A 21,301-nucleotide genomic window follows, 5' to 3' on the forward strand; every position below is an offset into this window, starting at 1 on the left:
GCATTCAGCTCCTACTCTAACCCAGATAAAGTACTGAAGTATCCAACTTCAAGCACAAAAGTATTCCAGGAAAGATGCCTTCAGCCATAAAAAGGAAATAAATGGCCTTTCCTATAGTGAAGCTCAACATTGCTCACTTGTCTTCATCTCTATAGTCTGCTCTCATTTCTTCATTTGCTCCTGGATCAGCTACTGACTGTCTGCAAGGGATTTGGTGCAGCCTTCTCACATTCTCCCCTATCTGCAGAACTGGTATTGTAGTAATCAAAGTCAAGGGCATTGCAGCTTTCGTATGACATTTTAAAATTTGCTCCGAGATTTTCCAGTGAATGTTGTCAGACGTGGGTAGATGTTTAGTTCTTGTACTTATGCTATTACTAACTGGGAATCTGGAATGCAGAGGATGTGTTTAATTTTATATTTGTGAGCAGTCATTTGATGGGTGAACTGGAAAAAATGCATGGGATCATCAAACCAAATAAAACTAAACAGTGATTTGCATTTACAAGGTTTTGTTATGAATCCCTAGGAACCACTCCCCTCCCCAAACATTAGTTGATAAACTTAAATAATAAAGTCATTTGAGGAAACTGCAGTCGGATCACAGATAATCTACAAGCTGTAAAGACAGATTAATTTGCTGAAAATACTGTTCATTGCAAATTATTCACAGAATCACAGAATCACAGAATCACAGAATTGTAGGGGTTGGAAGGGACCTCCAGAGATCATCGGGTCCAAGCCCCCTGCCAAAGCAGGTTCCTTAGAGCAGGCTGCCTAGGTAGGCGTCCAGACGGGCCTTGAATATCTCCAGAGAAGGAGACGCCACAACCTCCCTGGGCAGCCTGTTCCAGTGCTCCGTCACACTCACCGTGAAGAAGTTCTTTCGCATGTTGGTGCGGAACTTCCTGTGCTCCATCTCGTGGTCACTGCCCCTTGTCCTGTCCCCACAGACCACTGAAAAGAGGTTGGCCAAATCCCTCTGTCTCCCACACTTAAGATATTTGTGAACATTGATAAGATCCCCTCTCTGTCTTCTCTTCTCCAGGCCGAACAGACCCAGGTCTCTCAGCCTTTCCTCACAGGGGAGATGCTCCAGGCCCCGTATCATCTTTGTTGCCCTCCGCTGGACTCTTTCTAGAAGATCCCTGTCTTTTTTGTACTGAGAAATTCATTCTTTTCTTGTTCAATATTCACGGCATTTCTAACTACTGAATGAAAATAGTACTGTATCTTTAACTTTTTGTTAGTCTCACAGAGAAAGCAGGCAAAATTAACTCTCCATCTACTCAAGCTCAAGGTTGAGCAAAATTTAAGGGTAATATTTAAAAATATATTTCATTTAAATGCATTTTTTTGCCTTTCTGAATATCTTCTCTTAGTAAATTCCCCCTGTTAATCAGAGGATGAAGGTTTCCCTTCTCTTACGTTTAGTACCAAGCGACCTCAGCTCTTCCTGGGAAGCTAAGTGGATTCCTGGTTGTCCAATGCATGTGAATCCCCATTGCTCCCTGGAAGCAATCTGGTGCATTAGCAAGGGACTAGCACTTTAACAAAATGCATAAGTCACAAAAAACTATTCCAAAGAGACAAAAAAGTTCCCTGTGACTTTGTAAAACTTTATACAGATCATTGCGAAGACTGAGAAGAGATTTGATTAGAGTATACCTAATATCATCGCAGGTGAAAGGAACAATTATTAAGGTAGGTACCTTTTATCTTCATTGAGAAGGATATGTGAATTGGTGGAACCTGAGAAAACATTGTTTTCAAGGATAAGATGGGTACAACTTGTTTGAACAGCACCAGCGACTAACCTCTGCAACAAACTGCTGGTAACTGATTCCCGTCTCCTGAAGCCGGGGTGACTTTGTGTAGGGACAGTTTCAGCCAAGCAAATCTTCAAGTTGAATCTTGGTTGATGGAAAGAAATTTTAGTGGCTTTCAATGCGTTGTTTCTGTGGATCCCATGGGAGTGTAAATGCTCGCTGAGGTCAATAAAACCACAGTGGCTTAGACCAGGTAGAGATCTCCCAAGGGTTTTTGGAGAAGGACTTTCATGAAAAGAGATGGGTGACTTGACAAACTGCTCTAAAATAGAAATCCTTGGTTAACAAGCAGAGGAAGAAGTGCCTTGTCAGCAAGGGGCTGGATGGGACAAAGCTGGTGGTGTTTGCAGAACCCAGAGCAACGTATGTTAAAAGCAACCAACACGAACATTGTGACAAGGCACAAGTGAGACTAGAGTTGTAAAGCCTTGCAGGGAGACACAGAGGAGGAGGAGAGAAAACATGAAGCTGTGTGCTATACAGGAAGGGGTGTGAGCTCCAAAGAAATGGACAATGTGGCTGGCTCAACCACGTGTTCCTGCCCATGCTATTTTATTTTCGGTAGCAAGAATGAGAACTTTGTTAGCCACATGAGACCCAGCACATCGGCCCCCTGAGCTCTCCTGTGGCTCTGGCGTAAAGCCGCTCTGTTTTGACAGGATCCTTCCAAACAGCCCTGTGCTCAGGCTGTCCTTCTGTCCCTCTGTGTCCCCACCGGGATGCTCTCCAGAGACCCTGCTCAGCAGTGAGATATCTGGCACAAGCCTTGAAGGCACTGACCACTCCAGCCACGGTACAACTGTAAATTAATTAGAAAACCACAGAGGATCAAAACACGCTCTCACAGAGCTAAATGGAAATGAAGACTTTCAGCTGCAAACCAGTATGTCTATTAACACTTTTTAATCTATTGGAACGCCTGTAACAAATGTCACCGCAATACAGATAAGTTCAGTGATTACAAAATGACTTATGACACCTGTCTGATCAGCTGCACCACTCTGGTTAACCAGACAGAAATATATACATGCCACTTCTGATAGGCACTAGAAGAGGGTTCAATTTAAACCAATTAATAAAATAGCCTGTTTGGACAAAAAATAATTGTTCTCTGAGAATACATGCATTCAACACTGCTAGAAAATCCCTGCCATCTGACGTAGAGGGATTTATAGGTTTAGTGGAAATTGCTTTCCCCACTGTCCAGATTAAATACTGCAGGATGATTTTTTGTATGAGTAAACATCCTTCCAATAACGATCAGACCGATAATGTCTTAAAAAGAGAAACAGGATCTACGTTTTGCTTTTCTTCTTCTTGTATGGACTATTTCTGGATACAGAACATTCAGGTAACATGTTGACTGTCCATAAAATGCATTTTAGCATCTTCCTGCTGTTGTGGGGATGGGTTTTATCCACTGAATGCAGAGTCCACCGACAAGGAAAAGAAATACATGAGGCGTACAAAAAAGGCAGGTGAGTTTCATTTTTTTTACATTCAAATAGCTACAATCTGGACAAATGTAATGCTTCAGATCAAGATATAATATCTATCAGACAATTAGTTTGCATTTGCAGATTGTGATCTATCAGTCAAAAATATTTTCTTTTGCTGTTTTTGCCAATGAATAATTCTTAATGCATTTTCTATAGTGAAAACCATTTTCCCTCCCCCTCCAAAAAAAGAAAGGGAAAAAAAAAAGTGCATTTGTGAGTTATCTCAAAGTTTGGAATGGTGCAAAAAAGAAGCTTTTTATTATATTTATTGTGGTTGAAATATGCTGGAGTATTTACATGAGAATGGAGAGGAAACTGAGGTCCTTGAGGATTGTTGTATGCTATGAGGATTAGATTGACTGGAGATGTGATTTGAAAAGATTCAGAATTTATTTTCTTATTCCCTTGGTGGTTGTTTATAGAGCTTCTGAAAGTAAAAAATGAGTCTCTGCAAGCCTCAAGGCTATGGTCAGTTAACAGAGGAAACAGAGAGAGCATGCAGGATATTGAATGGAGATATTCAAAGTGAATGGAAATATTCAGTCTATTCTTCCCTTCCCTCTCTCCCTCTCTCAAGAAGGATACATGATATTTTTCTCCTACTGTCTTGTGGACAGCCATTTTAGGAGGTTTTGAGTTCAGGAAGATTTTTTGCTACAATTGAGCAATTGAGTTCTTATTACTTGTATTCTATTTGGAGAATATTTGGAATTTTGTACGAGGATTTTTGTACTCGGGCACATCACAAGGTATACCTGGAGGAAAAACCCTTTGTGTCTGTCTGTCTGTTTTTGTTTTGTTTTGAGGATATAGCTGACACAGATCGCTGTTCAAATGTTGTGTACCTCTGCTTGTGACAGATTGAACCTATGCAATTTCTGCTTTGCTATAGTCACTGTTTCTGTTCTTTAATGACTCCAAATGGTCATTAACAGTGTACAGTGTATGGGGATGGAAACGCAGGAGTGTCACAGTCCTGAGGAATTCAAGCTATTCCTGTTAGGTTTTGGGAAAAATTATTGAAAGGTGGAAGTGAGGAAAGCGTGGTCCTTTTTTATTTTCCAGTGTTCCCTTCTGCCTTTTGCTGAGGAAAGCAAGGCAGGGATACAATACAGAGCGATAGCAATGTCATGGTGGCACCTGGGGGTCCCCGAGCCATCTAAAACATAGGAATTGGCTTTAGCAGTGACACCACCTTCCTGGAGGTACAACTGGCAAAATGGATGCAGCCACTCTGCCCATGGTCAGCCCCAGGGGATGCTCTGCCAGAGCCAGTGCATACGTGGGACAAGACACAAAACCCCTGTTTTCACTGAGGACTCATGGCAGCGGCAGCGGAGGTGACATGCTGACTGTGGCAAAAGAAAGGGGTGAGATGCAAGGTACCACAGCTTGAAATGAAAATCATCCAGCAGAGAGGAGCGTGCACACAGCCATATCTTCTCCATGATCTTCAACGTCGACTTCCCCTGCACCAAACACTTAACAGTGGTGCAATTAAGTGGCAATGTAACAAATTACAGCAGAAGTGCTAAAATTATGTGAGAATGAGAATAGAAATACCTATTCAGTTCACACAAGAACTGCCTCTTTATCTGCTTTTTGTACATACGGTGTCACTGTGCCAGGACAAGCCCCTCGGGCAGCCCTCTGACGGCCTGGGAGGTCTTTTCTGGCCTATTTCTGCCTCAGTAGCACGGTGCTGATGCTGAAGAGGGCTGATGGGGAGAGAGGAGCAGCACTGGTGCATGGCCAGAGGTTGTCCATCAGCAGCATGGCCCCCAGTACAGTGCTCGCTTTCCCTGTGATGGGACAAGCCACATGAGACCTATGGTTTAACAGCCTTAGCAGCTGTAAGATCAAAAAGCATGATTCTGGCCATCGCTCTGATTTCCTTCTCAGCTCAAGCAACAAAGCTTTCTGTATGTATTGTACTTTGTGAACCCCTAGTTTCTGATAACTACCTTCAATCTCATGTACACATAAAACAATAATAATAGTATTGCAAGTATTTTTTACTTCAGCTTTCATCTGTTTGCTCCTGTTCTATGCCACCTTGTCTCTTCTCCATCCAGGTATTTGCAGATGGATCAAGCTCCCTCCTCATCTCCTCTTAGATATATTCAGATCAAGCTTCTTAAATTTCTCAGTGTAGGATGTTTCCCACACCTTGACTCTGCCCCTTCACTGCTTTTGCAGGGTTGACAGCAGGACTGGGTGCAGTATACATTAAAATGCTGATCAAATGAGAGAGCTTTGAAGAAGGCACGGTTCCTTTGCATTTCAAAGTCAATGCCTCTTCCCATTGCAGAATTAAAGCCTGGGAGAAAAACAGAGTGAGGGGAGATCCTATATAACATCAGAAGAAAATTGTAGTGAAGATTGCTCCTGAAGAGCTCTGCTTCCCTTCCCTTCAAGACTCAGCCCTGAATATCCATTATGCAGAAGAAGTTACAGCAATGTATTTCATTACTCCTCTTCAGGCACTGCTGTCTCTTGCTCATAAGGCTTGAGGCAAGCAGCATGATGGAAATCCATCCCTTCACTGCAGCCTTTGTCTTCTGAAGAGGCTCACTGGAGGTTGATGGAGGAAATCTGTCTAAAGGCAGGCTCCACATGACCACAGATGGCTCAGGCTGTCTTGGTTTGCACCCATGGCCTTTCAAGCCTCCGGAAGCCCTCTGGGGGCGTGAGACCATCCACTTGCCCTCCTGTCAGAGCTCAGCGCCAGCCACCGGTGCTGGCAGGCAGAGTGGGCACCTGCAGTAGAGACCTGTCACCTCGGGTGTGCTGCCAGCTTCCTGCCGTCCTTGAGGGAAGCGTCCAGCTTTGCTCCTGACTCTCGCGGTGCAGCTGATGGAGGAGATGCACTCTTTTGGCTTGTCTATTTGGATGGAAGTGTTAGGTTCTTCCAACAAGACTCTCTTGCTCTGAACTCTGATTTCAAATAAAAACTCACCATTTTCTCAGCAGTTGTAAGCTCCAGGGCTTGTCCTTTCATCTGCTCAAATCCAGTTGATCCCCCAGCCTTTGCGCTCCTGCTGCTAGGGTGAATGGGGTGGGTGGAAGGCACAGTGTCAGAAGCTGCCTCTGTCACAATTTTTGGCGCTGCAGGTACCCCAAAGCAGCCATTCTAGCACGAGACAGGACAGCCTTGATGAAGGGTCGGGAGAGAGGCCTGGTTTTCCCCATGAGAGTTCATACATGCAGCATGGTCCTTTGAGGACTGGGTTTGCATGACAGGAATTCTGCAAAAGGTCCAAAATAATTCCTTAAATATAGCTGATGAGGCTTTGGGATTCAATGTGGAGTGTAACAAGAATATGGCAAATAAGAACAGGTTAAAGTATGCATACACAGTGCAAGCAGCAATGTAGAGAACTTTATTGCGTGGGACTTACTACAGAGCCTTCCGACACTGTAATTCATTGTAAAAACGTCTGTGTGCCAGTCAAAGACTCGGCTACTGATTTTTGCTTATCTCCAGTACAAATCACCTCAAAGGAATTTCACTTTAAAGAGCAGCAATACAAAAACAAAACCTTTTGCGCCTTGCAGACGTGCTCACAGTTTGCAGTCAGCCATGTGCAAATCCTGTAGAGTTCGCAAAGCCAGATTCAGTCCCACACGATTCAGTGCCAAAACTCCTACAGGCCCAAGCTGCAACCCTGAGAGCCAGCACGAGGGCTGTCTGCTGCTTTCCCAACTGCTCTTGGAGAGCCACCAGGCCGTGTGGGGATCACGGCAAGGACAGTATAAAGGCCACAAAATCATTATGTCAACAAAACGGCCAAAGCCTGCATTGCTAATTAGACTTGCAGAATCTGCTAGAGAGGATGAGCAAAAGGAAACGAACTGGCCTGGAGCAGAGCCCAGGTTGCTTTGACAGAGCTAACTGCTGGGAAAAAAAATCTCCTTTAACACTAAAATCTCCCTGGACAGCTTTATAACCACCTTTCAGACAAGTAACTCTCAGCAGAAGAGATTTCACTGTACAAGATTTACGGCTTGTGTTTGTTTAATCTTAGCTGAGAGACTTGCTTCATGTTTTTAGTCATGTCCCTGCCATTCCCTGGCTGCATTATAATCATTTTGCCTCACTCTGGTCTCCAAATAGCAACTCATTTTCCGCTCTTCCAGATCTCCCTGCTTACGTTTCTGCCAGTGAGAACTATCTTTTACAGCAGTTGGTTGACATCCTCTGCAATAAGCCCTCTGCTTGTTGTCACAGGGTCCCTCTCATGGCCAAGGATCTTTATGACATTTTCAGATGTTATTACCATTAGTGGCACTCTTCCTGAATGAGGGGAGCCACTCTGCATCATTATGGCCATGGTTCCTTCCCAGGCCTTTCTCAACGGCTCAGCATCCTGCCAAACATTTGCATCATGACATTGCCTTGATTTTGTTAAACTTGGATAGGATTTCTGTGCTACCAGCTCCTCTGTACCCTGACCACGCTGTGTACGAGCTGCCTGTGTGCTGTAAATCACACGTAGCTCTCCTGGTACCCTCCCTGAGGCTGCCTTCTACACCTAGGGCAGCTCCTACCTTCACGGCTTTCTCTGGCCTCGTAAATTCATCCATGAGCCCTAACAGGATTTCTTTTCCTTAAGCTGTTCTCTTGCCCTAGAGTTTTGCCTTTGTATCTTATCTTCACAATTGATCCCGAAAGCATTTATTTGCATAAACAAAGCTTACTAATGCAAGCTGTCTTTAGATCAGATCTTGAGTGCATGATAAGCCTGTGAAATGCCCCATGAAAGCATTGACTATGTGAGCATTCTATCAGCAGCGAGCCAGGCCCAGCGGAGCTCCTGCAGCTCCCAGGGCACGGTGCTTTAAGGTCAGCAGTTTGTGCTGTGCCCTGACACCACAGGCACCGGCAGTGCCTTCGGAGCAAGAGGCCTGCTGTGGGCTTCAGGCCAGCGTGACGGGAGTCTCTCCATCTCTGTTGGTACCTTGCCTTTCCCTTTCCTCCTTTCACCTCCATCTCCTTTACTTCTTTTCCTTCCCCCATGCAAGCTGCTTCCTCTTCTCCAACTTCTCTTTTTTGCCCCTGACTTCCTCTGCCCTCCTCTTCACCTGCCTCCGCTATTTGCCCCAAGGCACATCCGATTCCCCTGTCGCACTGCTCTGCCAGGTTTTCTCCTGCTGCTTTGATCCAGCATTATTCCGTAGCTTTCTCCTCTCCTTCAGCAGCAGCTGCTGCTGCCTGTCTTTCCTCTTCTTCCACTTGCCAGAAATCTTTTTTCTTCTGTCCAACAGCACTCCTTTTCTTTATTTTAGTATACATTATCTTTTTCTTCATTATTGCTTTGCTATTTCTCTCATTGTCCCTTTCCACCCATTTCTATTTCAAGTAACTGCAATCCTGCACGACAATTTTCTTGGAAGTCTTGTGCATTTTTCTCAAAACCCAGCTGAAAGTGTCTTCTCTGCTTATCACTGCAAATGATGCTTCTATGAAAATGGTATTTTCTCCTTTCATCGTTATCACCAGCTTCCTTTCATCCTTTCTGGTACTTATTTTGGGTCTGCACTTCACATACCTTTCTATCTCTATTCAGGTGGTTTGCGTCAGAAAACTGTCTTTACCAGTATTTCTGTAGCTACATTCATACACCCAGGTACTGTGCCTCTTTACTGACTGACTGATGAGAACATCTCCAGTCAATGTTGCCACCATGTTACTTGCTCAGGATTGGCAGCTTCGTATTGACTTTTGGCCTACCATTGCTCCAATGTGTTTTATGAGCTGGTGTGAGGAGATATAAGAGGCTCTAAAAGGATATCTGCAACCCAGCATTACAATGAAAACAAAACCAAAACAAACCAACAAAATATAACAAGCCAACCAAGAGATACTGGAAGGCAGTTTTCTCCCTCCTGACTACATATAAATTGTTTGATTTTCTGATTCATGGGTTGGATTCACATTAGAAATGATCCTTCTGGTCTTTCTTCTGTGAACTGCCCAGACACCTTTCAAACTCATTTCCATTTTTAGCATTCTCAGCCTTTGGTGAGTGTGAATTTCACAGCGACATGCTGTGTTTGTGTACTTCCTTTCAATTTTCTTCTTATTACGTGTTGTGAAAAGCCGTCAGCAACAAATTCCTGTTCACCTTCACCGTTCCACTCCTGATTTTATATAATTACGCCCTATTGCTTGTCTGTTGTCTCCCTTCTGATCTGGAGAGCCCTGTTCAGGCTGTCTGGAAGCCCTCCCCACCTCCGAGCTGCCTGGTCTCTCTCCTCTTCCTCTTTTTTTTCCTGCTATGGGCATTGAGTATGTGAGATGTGGGTGTGCTTGGTGTTACTAATAGCGTTGAAATGCTCAAATCATTTAGAAATTTATTGAATGACACAGATCCTATCACAGATTCTCAGGAGACTATAATGACAACCTTTCTTCTTAGTGAAAACTCTCTATTATTCCTCTGGTTTCTTACTTTGTAGTCATTCACGTCAGTCATTCCCTCTTCCTGACTGGCCAGTGTCTTTACCAGCCTCTGGGATGGTTCTGTCAACAGCTTTTTGGAAACTCAGGTGTACTGTGTCATCTTGATTGCAAGTTCATTAACCTTTTAGAGAACTCTCTAAAAAGGACATAACATCCCTCAAAAAAGTCAAACTGTCCCTAGATCTTTTTGTATTGTATATATTGTATTTACCTGGTGTCTACTATTGGTGTTTTTTACTATAATTGTAGGTAATCTGTCCAGTGGAGGAGTCTGTAGCTTCTCAGATTCTACTTTGAGCTCTTTTCCAAAATGTAAAGCTGTCACTTTTCCCTCCTGTGACACCAGGGTCAATTTAAATGCTAATTCAGCACTTTCTTACTTGGCTTTCTTCTGGGTGGAAGCCTGGTGCCCTCTTACTCTTCAGTCCATTTATTTTAAATCCTTCTCTGGTCCTGTGCCTGAATGAATATTTCTTAACACTGTCCCAACAATGGAATCATTACAATCCTGTATTTTTTGTAGTGCAGACAAATTCCTTAACCACTGATGGTTTTGATTGCCCTTATGATGACAGAGTGATTTCCCTGTATGGAATTAAGACAAGTGTACTACTGCTAATTAGCTACTTACTCCCAGTCTGCATTTGAACAATTAGCTTTCTGTATTCCACAGTTCTTTATATTTATTTTTTTTTACTGAAATTCATCTTATTGATAATGGATTATTCCTCCAGTGTGTTGGGGCTGCTTTGAATTGCATTCATAGACCCCAAAGTGTCTGTATCCCTTTCAAGCATGATGTCGTGCACAAGTTTTATAGTTCTGTCATCTGCATTATGATTGCAGATGTTGACTGGTAGTTCCCAGGATGAAATCTGTGAGATGTCATTTAATATGTCTCCCCAGCCTGACAGCAAAGTAATGTCAGTTGCTCTGACCATGGTCGTTCAACCACATTCAAAGTCACAGTTTCATCTACACCGTACTTCTCAGGTTTAGTAATGTAAATTTAAAAACCTCCCTCAAATTGACTTTTCTTCGTACTTACACTAAGGTGGCCAGTTACATTGTCAGAAGGACATTAGACTGCTTTGACGTCAATTATTGTAAAGATTTGCATTGAGTGATCTTTATAATCTCGTTATCCCTGGGGGAGGGCATACAAACGGATCATGAATTTGTCCCAGTTTCTTTCCAAACATCAGAACTCCAGCATCCTTATTTTCATCCCTGCTTAAAGCTAGGTTTTGTGTTTGTATACACCCTCCCTCAGGGATATCTCCTGTCTGTGAGAAGTCCTCAGAGGTACCTGCTAATGGCTTGGAGACTCTTTCAGCTGGTACTCCTGGTGCTCCGGGGGAAGTGCTATTGGCATGAGTTGATTTGAATACCCCCAGCTTATCTACCCTTCCCCAGTCTGTACTGTGCTCACAAGTCAAAAGAAGTCTTTTCTTCAAAGACTGGGGCAGATGCTGAACCTTTAGGCATTGCTCCGCTTCCCTTCATCCGTTCCTCCTTTTCACTGAGCTGAGCCCTGGCACCGCGCCTGCCATGAAACCCAACAAATGGACACCCACTGGATGCCATTTCTGCTGCATGAGGGGAATTTCATTTCTGCAACCTCAGGCACAGTGCCAGGATCTCAGGTGACATGACTTTGCTGTGAATAATCAATAGGCATAGGTTTCTTTATTTTTATTTCGTTTGCCAATGTTCATGACCGGGGAAAGAGCAAAGGAAGCACAAAATGTGAAGGGTGCCTGTGTGTCTTCTCCTCAGGATATTTTGAATTCTACAGTTGATCTATATTCAAGTGATAACGCATTAAAATGGCATTCTCATTGAATTTTCTGTGTCATTCAAAAATAAGATGGTAGAACAGCTCTGAATCGCACTATTTCTTGGACTTTGTGATGTGAATACAGAAAATAGCTCTCTCTCCCCATTTCTTTTCAAAGATTTAACCACCTGCAATAGCAAGAGGTGACCTTTCCACTCCATCTTTAAACCTACTAATCAGAAGGACAAATGGCCCAACATAATAATTACAGGCAAACAAGAGCTTGCCAAATGCCAAGATAAAATATTTTTTGTGATTAATTTTCCTCATTTTTTAGTGGCTTGTCTACAGCTCACTACTTTGTAACTCTCCCAGTTTAAGTAAAAATTAGTGTGCTTTCATGAACATTTTATACATTAGTCCACATCTCCATGAGCCCCTCCTGCCTCTCCATCACGTCCTTGCTCAGCACCCCTCACCTGGTTTCTGCCTTTAACATGATGTGGAGATGATGATATGGATGAACGCTGGACATCTCTTTTCCAGCCACCAGCTGCCAGGCTTCCTAGGGCAGTGGGCACCTCTGTTCAGGGTAAGAGGTTCAGGGCCAGCCAAAATGTTGCTGATGATGCAAGTAACCGAAGGGGCAGAGATTATGTCACAACTACATCTCAACAAAATTGCCTGAGATGGGATCTGATTTGACATCTCGTCTCTGATCTGCCATCCTCTTTGCAGACCTGATGCCATAAGGGATGGAGAAAACTGTTAGTGTTAGTGAAAAATGTTAGTGTTAGGTCAGTCTGCCAAACCCACCAGCACCATTACCCAAGGACATTGCCCCTTAGAACAAGGAAAAGCCATCTGCATCTGGCTCCATTACTTCCAAATTCAAGGTATTTCTTCAGATATCTTCACTGACTGTGGACATGCTTTCTGTAGGACACCAAGATGTCCATCACCTGGACATCCAAGTGCCACATCCACTTGACAGTTCCCATGATTACCCAAGGCACAAGGAGATTTCCAGGCTTGCTCCTGATCCCATGATAGAAGTGGAAATTGCTCCCACATCCTGGGCTAGTGGCCAAGTCACTGAGCCACTGGCAGTCTTTTCTCTCTGCATCTCTATAATACATTTCAGCAACTTACCTTCACATTTTTCTTGAGGAAAATACTCCAAATTTGCTTTTTCCTGAAGAATTTGAACTGTATTTTGGATTTAATTCCTCAAGGAAGAAATGTTCTCGATCCTAATAAGATTATCAAAAGAGTGTAAAATAGTTCACTGTGTATACTAGAGGTACAATATACTAGAGGTATATTGCCTCCCCTTGAGAAAATAGAGTATGATTTATAGGTGGGAAATATGTCCTGTGTAAGTAATTACAGACCAAAATGCTAAGATGTGTAGTGGCTTCTATCACTTGTTGTGTTTGCTTTCAGAAGCTCTTATTTCAAAGATGAAGAATATTGTAGGTAGTCTGGCGCACAGTGTGAACCTGACACTCCTCTGGCACTTGTCCTGTGAAGCCAGGCATTTGGAAATGCTTGCTGTGTCCTTCATATGTTATGTTTGGACGTCTCTTCTGAAAATCAGACATGGTTATCCCTAACTCTGCAACTCTCTTGGCTGAGTTGTAGGGACTATAAGTGCCATAATAAATCTCAGGCTTCTTTTAAAAAGAAGTAACTGCCTTTTGCCTTCTGTGTGTAGATCTTTTGCTGAATGTTTTTTTTTTTTTTTTCCCTGGAAGTCCTAAGGTTAAGTCACCTAGTGGGGGCAGCTGGTGGGACTTTGGAAAGGCTGCATCACCCAGGTGCCATCAGAGGCCTGAGAGCTGCTCTAGCAACGCACAGGGAGAACAGAATAAATGCCAGTCCGCTCCAGTGGTGTTTTCTGCTTTTTCATAAAGCATCTCAGTGAGCTTCATGAGCCATGAAATGCCTCTTGGCACTATAACTGTTAGGAGTTAAATATTGACATTGGGAAAAAATAATAAAAAGTTCATTATTCTGTATATTTTACCTCCTGAGTGACTGATTAGTTTTGAAGACTGCCTGTCATGCAGACGGAGGCAGGAGCATTGCCATAACACTATGTGGCCATGTTGGCAGACAGCTGGGCTGAGCAATTTGTGAGCAATGTCTGGACTGAAACTCCTGAGTACAGTTATCTGCCACAAACGCTCAGGGACAGCAGATGTGCTAGGGGAAGGCACAGCACCTTTCAGTTGATTCACAGCCCGAGCAGGCAGGCTAATTGGGTCTCATAATGTAGCTGCCACTGATCACTAAACCAGCAGAGCATTCCCCAGAAACCAGAGCAGAAAATCTATGCATTGAGTAGAAAGAGATGGGGCTTCGAATCACAGTAACTGGGGAATGGCTGGCAACAGGTAAGGACGTTTTGCTGCTACAGGAGGGGGCAGAAAAGCTGGGGAAGCTTGGTAACCTCAGAGCTATGGACAAGGGGAATGAGATCAGTGTTAAGAAGTGAAGGAGATGAACCAAAACACAAGTGACCCTGACGTCCTGCAGTAACTGGAGCACGGGGGACATTTCATGCTGGTTTGTGATACAGAAATAAAGCTTAGTTTAGGGACTGTGGAGAATCACCTGGAAGGAAAAAGAGGAACCACATGGGTTTGCCAGTTGCAGAGGATGGGGAGGATTCGGCCACAAATCTTTGGTGGCCATGCCTTGAAGGCTCCCTTGGCAGCCGGCATAGGGTCAGGGCCAATGTGAAGCATTAGATAAAGCCTACAGTGAGGAATGGAAATTAGAAATAGCAGAAATATGGCTTGCTTCATCCCTGTTTGAATACCTACATTATTCCTAACCAGCCAGGAGTTTACTAGGGCACTTTAAAGTCATTTTAGTAGGTCAGCTCATCACCAGAATCTGCTTATGCCCAAAACATGTGAAATTACTTCCTGAGAGCCAGCAAACAAGAAGCAGACAGTAGCAAGCCACGTCAGCAGCAGCATAAGGGCATATCAACAAGGCAGAAGACTCCATAAAGTGCATTTTGCATTTGCAAGTGCATTTTGCTGCACTTTGGGTCCAAGCACCAAAGAAGCTGCTTCTTGCAATAGCAATGGAGCTGTATGGCCCAAAGCTTCCCAAAAGAGTGGTCTGCATGAGGATTTATTTCCAGTCCTCTTCTACTAAACACAACAGATTCTGGCAAGATACCAATCTCACTTGGCAAATGTTTTGCTTCGGGGTGAGTCAGTGGTACAGCACAGTGCCCACTGCTAGGCAAGGCAATATGGAGATTGCTTACTTCTCTGTAACACCAACAAGAAGAATTTCCCTACAACACCATCAGTTTTTAGAGAGTTCCCAGCCCAGGAAAACAAAAAACAAACAAACAAACAAAAAACAGCCCACAAAACCTGGGGTTTGGCCACCTCTCACTCAAGGGGCAATGGCACTCGGGTGGTGACAGTCATTGCAAAATAAGCTTTTCCTCTGTCAGGCTGAAGATCAGGACTTTAAATGTATGTTAATGGGTGAAAAGTCTCATTAGTAGAGTGTTTATTTCAGAGAGAAGCTCATTTAAAAAAAATTTAATTAAAGATGAGTTGCAAGTTCTAAGTGTTTAAAATGTTATTTTTTTTTTTTTTACTCAAGCTAGCATGCTACTAAAAGTACTGTGTTCCTTTAATGATAAAATAAACCATTGCCCAAACACCTGAGAGGAGCAGACAGTCGGGAGACAATACAAAACAGGAACAAATATTTATTATAAATATTTATCCCCCCCAGTAATACTTTTCAAAGGTTTTCTTCTCATGAAACTATTCTATTCAACTACCTCGGTTCAGTAGATGTAATGCATTAAAAGAGCTGCTTACACACACTTTCTTGTATTCTTTTGTGGCCTTTTTTTTTTTCACGCTTGTGTATAAAAGTCTTTTCCTACCTAAGAAAAACAAAGACTACCAAGCAAAGCTGTTAATGCGTTGCACTGTTTCGTTAGTTGTCAAGGCAGGATTTGTGTGTTTAATGGGCTCGTTGCTTGTTTTGTCCCACCAAGACCGCTAAGGCAGCAGGTCCCCTTGCAGGGGACACCACTGGGTAACCTGCACAGGGTGTGACATGGTGGGGTGGGACTGGGCCACCCAGAGCTCTCTGGATGGGGCAAAGCCCCTTCTGCTGGTAGAAGTGCCCTGAAATGTTTTCTCTCAAAACCCACCCCCGGCTCTGCCCTCCTCTCCCAGCAAAATGGCAGCGCGCAGAGCAGCCATTTCGTCCAGCCTATGGTGACAAGGCACAACCAGGTAAGAGCCATTTACCTGTGCTACAACAGACAACACCACAGACCCAACCATGTTTTCCTCCCGATGTTGTTAAACCGTGTGGTGGGATCCCCACAACAGGCTGTTTCATCTCACCCTTTTCTTGTCGTTTCACTGCAGCCGGCCCCAGCGGCAGAGACGGGAAGCCCATGGCGAGGCGCACAAGCAGGGCAGGTAGGCGAAGGCAGAGGGAAGCAAAATCGTCCGAGGCTGTAAAGAGTCTAGCACACAGGCCATAAATAGGAGTCATGCTGTTAACGGGGTCGAGCAAGAGCTGGGGGGACGCCAAGCTCCCCTCTTGGAGCCATTTTGTGCGGCCCTTTGGCTCCGCACCGCAGTGCTGCGTGATTTGTGTCAGGCACGGGGCAGTATTTAGGTCATGTATAATCCCCTCTACCCGGGTCACTACTGCGGCCACTGGTGCCTGCCTGGCACGGTCAGACATCCGACAATTTGGGGCTGTCCGGCGAGGGCCAGACAGTGCAGGGAAGCAGCACAACCCAAAACCCCGTCCTCCTCCAGAGCTGCAGAGCCCAGAACCTCCAGTACAACCAGCCTGACTTCCACTGTCACCTCTCAGGCATGTTTCCCTTTTCAGAAGTGAAAAAAATGTAAATTACACCACTTTGGGGAACACTCCCCCCACACCCCTCAATTTATTTTTAAACTGACCTACCAGACTCATGACAAATCCAGTTGTTTTACTTGAAAGACATTTTGACTTTTTCTCTACTCTCTACATCAGTACAGAAGCAAAATTAAAAAAAAAATGAGGTGAAAAAAAAACACATAGCTTTTATCTTCAGAAAGGAAAATACTTCAAATTTAAACATGGTTTCTGGCAGGACAGAGCATTTTCATTTTTCTATTCTGATTGCATTTCTGGCTTCTTCACCAAGTTGTAAATGTGAAAGTTTCAAAGGGAGGAAAAAAACCAAACAAACACAGATCCTCATTCTTTTTCATAAAACAAAATAAAAACCATTGGTTTAACAGCTTTATTTAAAATAGACATCACCATTAATTTTTCCTCACTTTTTTACCAGAAAATAGAAAATAGAATCACTACTCAAGATTAAAATATTTTCTCTTATCAGAGAGATATTTCTCTTATCAGAGAGAAAATATTTCTCTTTTTACAGATTTTGGAGTTTACACGTTTTCAGAATGAGCCACTGTAATAAAGGTGTGGCCAAAAAATTAAGATGAACAAAAATGATTTCCATTATCACAGCCATAGAATCATTAGGGTTGGAAGAGACCTCCAAGATCACCTGCTCCAACCATCCCCCTACCACCAATGTCACCCACTGAACCATGTCCCTAAGCACCACGTCCAATCTTTCCTTAAACACCCCCAGGGATGGTGACGCTACCACCTCCCTGGGCACCACGTTCATATTTCAAAACCGAGCAGCAGGGTTCAGTGACAGGAAAATATAAATAAATAAAACCACCCTAGCCATTAAATATAGGAATAAGGACTGGGAAAAAGCCCTCATATATTCCCAGTAATGCCATTCCTGCTCATATAAAAGGAAACATAAAAGTTAACTGAAATGTAGTACTAAAAAATATTCCCCTTATATTTCCAATTAAACTATTTTTAGGAAGATTATAAATGTGACAGACAAAGGCCAGAATGCTGATATAGTAGAGTTAGGTGCCCATGAAGTATTTGTCGAAGACTCAGGAGATATGGCTAAAACATATCACTAGACAGTATCATGCAAATGAATAACATACACTGTAAACAGATTAAAAACGGGGGAGTTGGTGTCTCAGAATCTCATTGCAGATTTAAGACTATTTCTGAGCAAGCAGTTTAAAATAGAATTGTGAAGAAATGTATTATCATCTGCTGGTATTCAGTATTTTTAGTAGCAGGCTGATAAGACCCATGAAACAATTACTAGTTAAGCTTACAAAGAACACAAAACTTAGTGGAGAAGCAAATAATTGTAGGATTGGTCAGTCATCCCAAAAAAAAACTAAGCCATAGACTATTTGGGCAACACGCTGAATGCATGAGGTCGTTAGGCACGAAGCGTGTCGGTCCCCAAGGATGAGGAGGTGTGCACTATGGAAGGAAGTAGCCCATGAAATGCATCATTTATGAGCACAAATGAAAGTGGGGAGCAAGGAAGTGTGTGTATCACCTTGTGTGAAACAGGAGGAGTAATGTTCAGTCCCTAAAAGCCAGTGCCGTGCTCCTTCCCTCCGTGTGGAGCCGCTCTGCATGGCTCCCCACCCCACTGCTCGCCCTTCCCTCTGCCCGTGTCAGGGAGAAAAGTGCCTTTCTGAGCGCTGATGATCTTCTTGAATGCCTGAGGTTTTGCCAGTGACCTGGTAATAACACTCCTCTGTCTTGACTGCGTATAAACGTTCCCTAATGCATACCTAAAATCCCATGGCTCTTTCCACAGCTTAGAGTTATGGCCTCTGTCTGATACGCCACTAACTCCCTTTCTGCTCTGTCATCGCCTGACCATTGACGTTCCTAGGTGAACCTTTTGGTATTAAACACTTCTGTGGTACTTAATTGCACCCTGTACCTGCTACTTTATTTTTCCAGTTCACCTGTTTCTTTCTGGATTTTAACAAATAGAAATAATCTGATAAGAGCTATGAAAATATTTCAATATCTGGAAAATTAACTTTTCATCAAGACAGGAAAAATGCAGCGTATTCATTGTTAACAGAAAGTTTAGAAATTCTTTTATTTTGGCTTGCAGGCTTCAAATTTGTGAAGTCGCTTTTATTTAACAAAACAAGGGCAAAATAGGGGCAAAATGGAATGGGAAGAGGCTGAATTACACAAATTTAGTGTAGAAGCAGCACCTTATAAAATGCCTTAGGGATAAGTAATGACTTGAAGAACTCATCAGTGGATGTAGATGAATCATAACTCCTAGAAATTACTAAATTAGGACTGACCAGGTCTCAGAAAACCTCAGGGCTTCAGGGAGGAGTCACTGGTAACACTTCTGGTCCCTGTTGGGAGATTGTTGCATTGGTTTCTTGGGGTACAACTGCCAATGAGAAGTACAGCATAGTTAGGCAATCTCATTTAGGACAAGTTTTATCACAGGAAAATATTCCCTGTCAACTTTCTTTGTTTTTCTGGGTTTGTTTAATCTATTGCTGACGTGTCTTCTGCGTAGTCAGACAAGTGCCTCTTGGAACATTTCATCTTTTTTCAAACTAAGAAACAGCAAAGCCTTCCCTCTGGAGCTCCCCTGCTGCCCTAGCAGCTGCTGTGTGGCTGCAGGGAGTGCAGGAAGGCTCCGCTTACATGGCTGGGCAGCAGAAGAGGTGCTGCAGCTTCTGTCCCACCCAAAGGTCTGGGGAGCCAAATAGAGCTTTTCAAACCCAGAAGTGGATTTGGTAGAGGAGCAAAGCATCCTCTGCCCAGCGTTCAGTGCAGCTCTAGCAGCCTCCGCAAGGACCATCCCAGACTCTAGTCTTTAATGCTCCTTTTTATCTTCGTTAGAAATCTGGAGCAGGAGCTAATCACTTTATCCCCAGTTAGGGGATGGCCTGCCTCCTGGCCTGGTTCCCAGCCTATCTCCATTTTGTTCCTGGGCAACAGCCAGTAGCTTATTTTATGTATTGTTTCCCTAATTCCTGGCCTGTCAGAAATCAATGTCAGAAAACTTCCTCTTTATTTTTCATTTCCCCGCTTAACCACACGCACACTACTTCTCCAGCCCATACATGCGAATGATTGTATCCAAACTGTGTGATAAGCCCAGACGATTTTATAGACACAAACCAAATGTTCTCGCAGAGTGCCAGAGTTATGACAGGTGCCTAAGCGTTCTGTGCTGGGTGTGGGAGACATTTGGTAATCACATGCTGCCAACTACTGCAAGCACTCGCGTGGCTGCAGCTTAAGGGGTAAATGAGCACAGGCAGGTTCTGGTTTTAGGACTGACGTGGGTGTGTGCTTCTCACAGGCACCGTGCAGGACTTACTAGCTGTGTTTCTCTCTTTCCAGTAGCCCAATCCTGAAACGAAGCCCTGACATCACCAAATCTCCACTGACAAAGTCAGAACAGCTGCTGCGAATAGATGACCATGACTTCAGCATGAGACCAGGTTTTGGAGGTATGACAAGTGCACATTTGTTATTGTTCCTATTTTACACCATCACTTCTTTTTTAGCATGTAGTCAGGCCAACAAGCAGATTGACAGGCAGAGCCTTTTCTGTCTCTAACTTTTATTTTTGTTGTGAATTCATGGGGATAGAGGTAAAGGAAAGTAGTCTTCTTCCTTGGGTGAACAAATGGCTTAGTCAAACTCATTGAATTGTAGTTAGAGGCAATTTAATATTCCTGGTATTCAGTGGCACTTTCTTCTGACAAAATCTACAAATACACCTTACGTGTATTCCTGGATGACGGGGAAATTCTACAAACCTGGCTTCCTCTGGCAATTCGTATGCATAATCAAATCAAGTGCCATGCTTGCTGACCTGGCTATGTCATTTATAACACAAAAGAAAATATTTTGACTGCTCTGTGTTAGTGCTTGCTCACAGTTTTGTGGCTGTGCTGTACAGAAAGCTAAGCTTTCAGGGAAAAAGGATGAAGGGGAACACACTTTCTTTCAGCCTGTGGATTAGAGAATGTTGTAATTTATCTACCCTTTCTGGCTGACAGATGGTCATTCAAATCCAGGATACCATTATATACTCTGATGGAAGAAGGTTTTATTGCTAAATGCTCAATATACCAAACACTAACACGTTCAATTAATTCAAAAAGGTTTCAGTTTCATAGCAGTCCACTAATGTGAGCATTATTTATCTTGACAGATCTCCTGTACTGTAATTGCCAGAGGTATGCGAGGGGCTAGTCAAAGCCTGGAGGAGAGAAACACGAGGTCACAGCCAGACCTTTCCCCCTGGGAGCCCCGGGTTCAGTGGCACACACCTGTGTGCTGTAATGCAGCCCTGTCCATCACCCTGTCTTTTCCACAGCCAAGCACTGAGTGGTGTGAAAGCCAAATACACGGAGCAGTTCTCAGGGGTGGTATTAGCCTGAGAGGGGAGCAGAGGACGTGAGGGAAAAAATTGGAGTAACTCTCCCACATCCCCTTAGCTGTGCCATCGCTGCTCTCTTTGTGAATGGGAGCTCTGCAGGGCATCCGTCTGGTGAGCTTTAGCCTTGAGCACTAGAGACATTACTCTTAAATTTTGAAGGAATGTAGGATGTAACAATAAAAGGAGTGGGTCAGTCTCATTGCTGATTTTGATTGTTATTAGCAGGCTTTTGTTATGAATGCCAATTGTTTCTACTTGTAATTAGTTTTCTGTTATTTCTATATCAGACTGAACATCTGATTTAATTTCTAAGATGTGAGAGGCTGAGGATTACTTTTCTCGCCAGGTTTATACTTTCTCAACTCTTGTTTT

At 43.5% G+C, this 21,301-nt stretch overlaps 1 protein-coding gene across 2 annotated transcripts in view; it reads left to right on the forward strand.

The window, feature by feature from the left end:
- Positions 1-1,738: 1,738 nt before the first annotated feature.
- The window catches only part of LOC308192407 (gamma-aminobutyric acid receptor subunit rho-1), a 31,623-nt gene continuing 12,060 nt past the window's right edge, over positions 1,739-21,301 (forward strand). The window contains exons 1-3 of one of the 2 annotated variants that reach the window (XM_080585976.1): positions 1,739-3,307; positions 16,002-16,055; positions 19,882-19,991. In XM_080585976.1, coding sequence (XP_080442102.1) covers positions 3,186-3,307; positions 16,002-16,055; positions 19,882-19,991 — 286 coding nt within the window. In that variant the 5' untranslated portion in view covers positions 1,739-3,185. The remainder of the gene's footprint in view (positions 3,308-16,001; positions 16,056-19,881; positions 19,992-21,301) is intronic. The other variant, XM_080585977.1, reaches the window with a different exon arrangement.

Source organism: Anser brachyrhynchus (assembly GCF_964034855.1).
Source record: "Anser brachyrhynchus genome assembly, chromosome: 3".
NCBI classification, from domain to species: Eukaryota; Metazoa; Chordata; class Aves; order Anseriformes; family Anatidae; genus Anser; species Anser brachyrhynchus.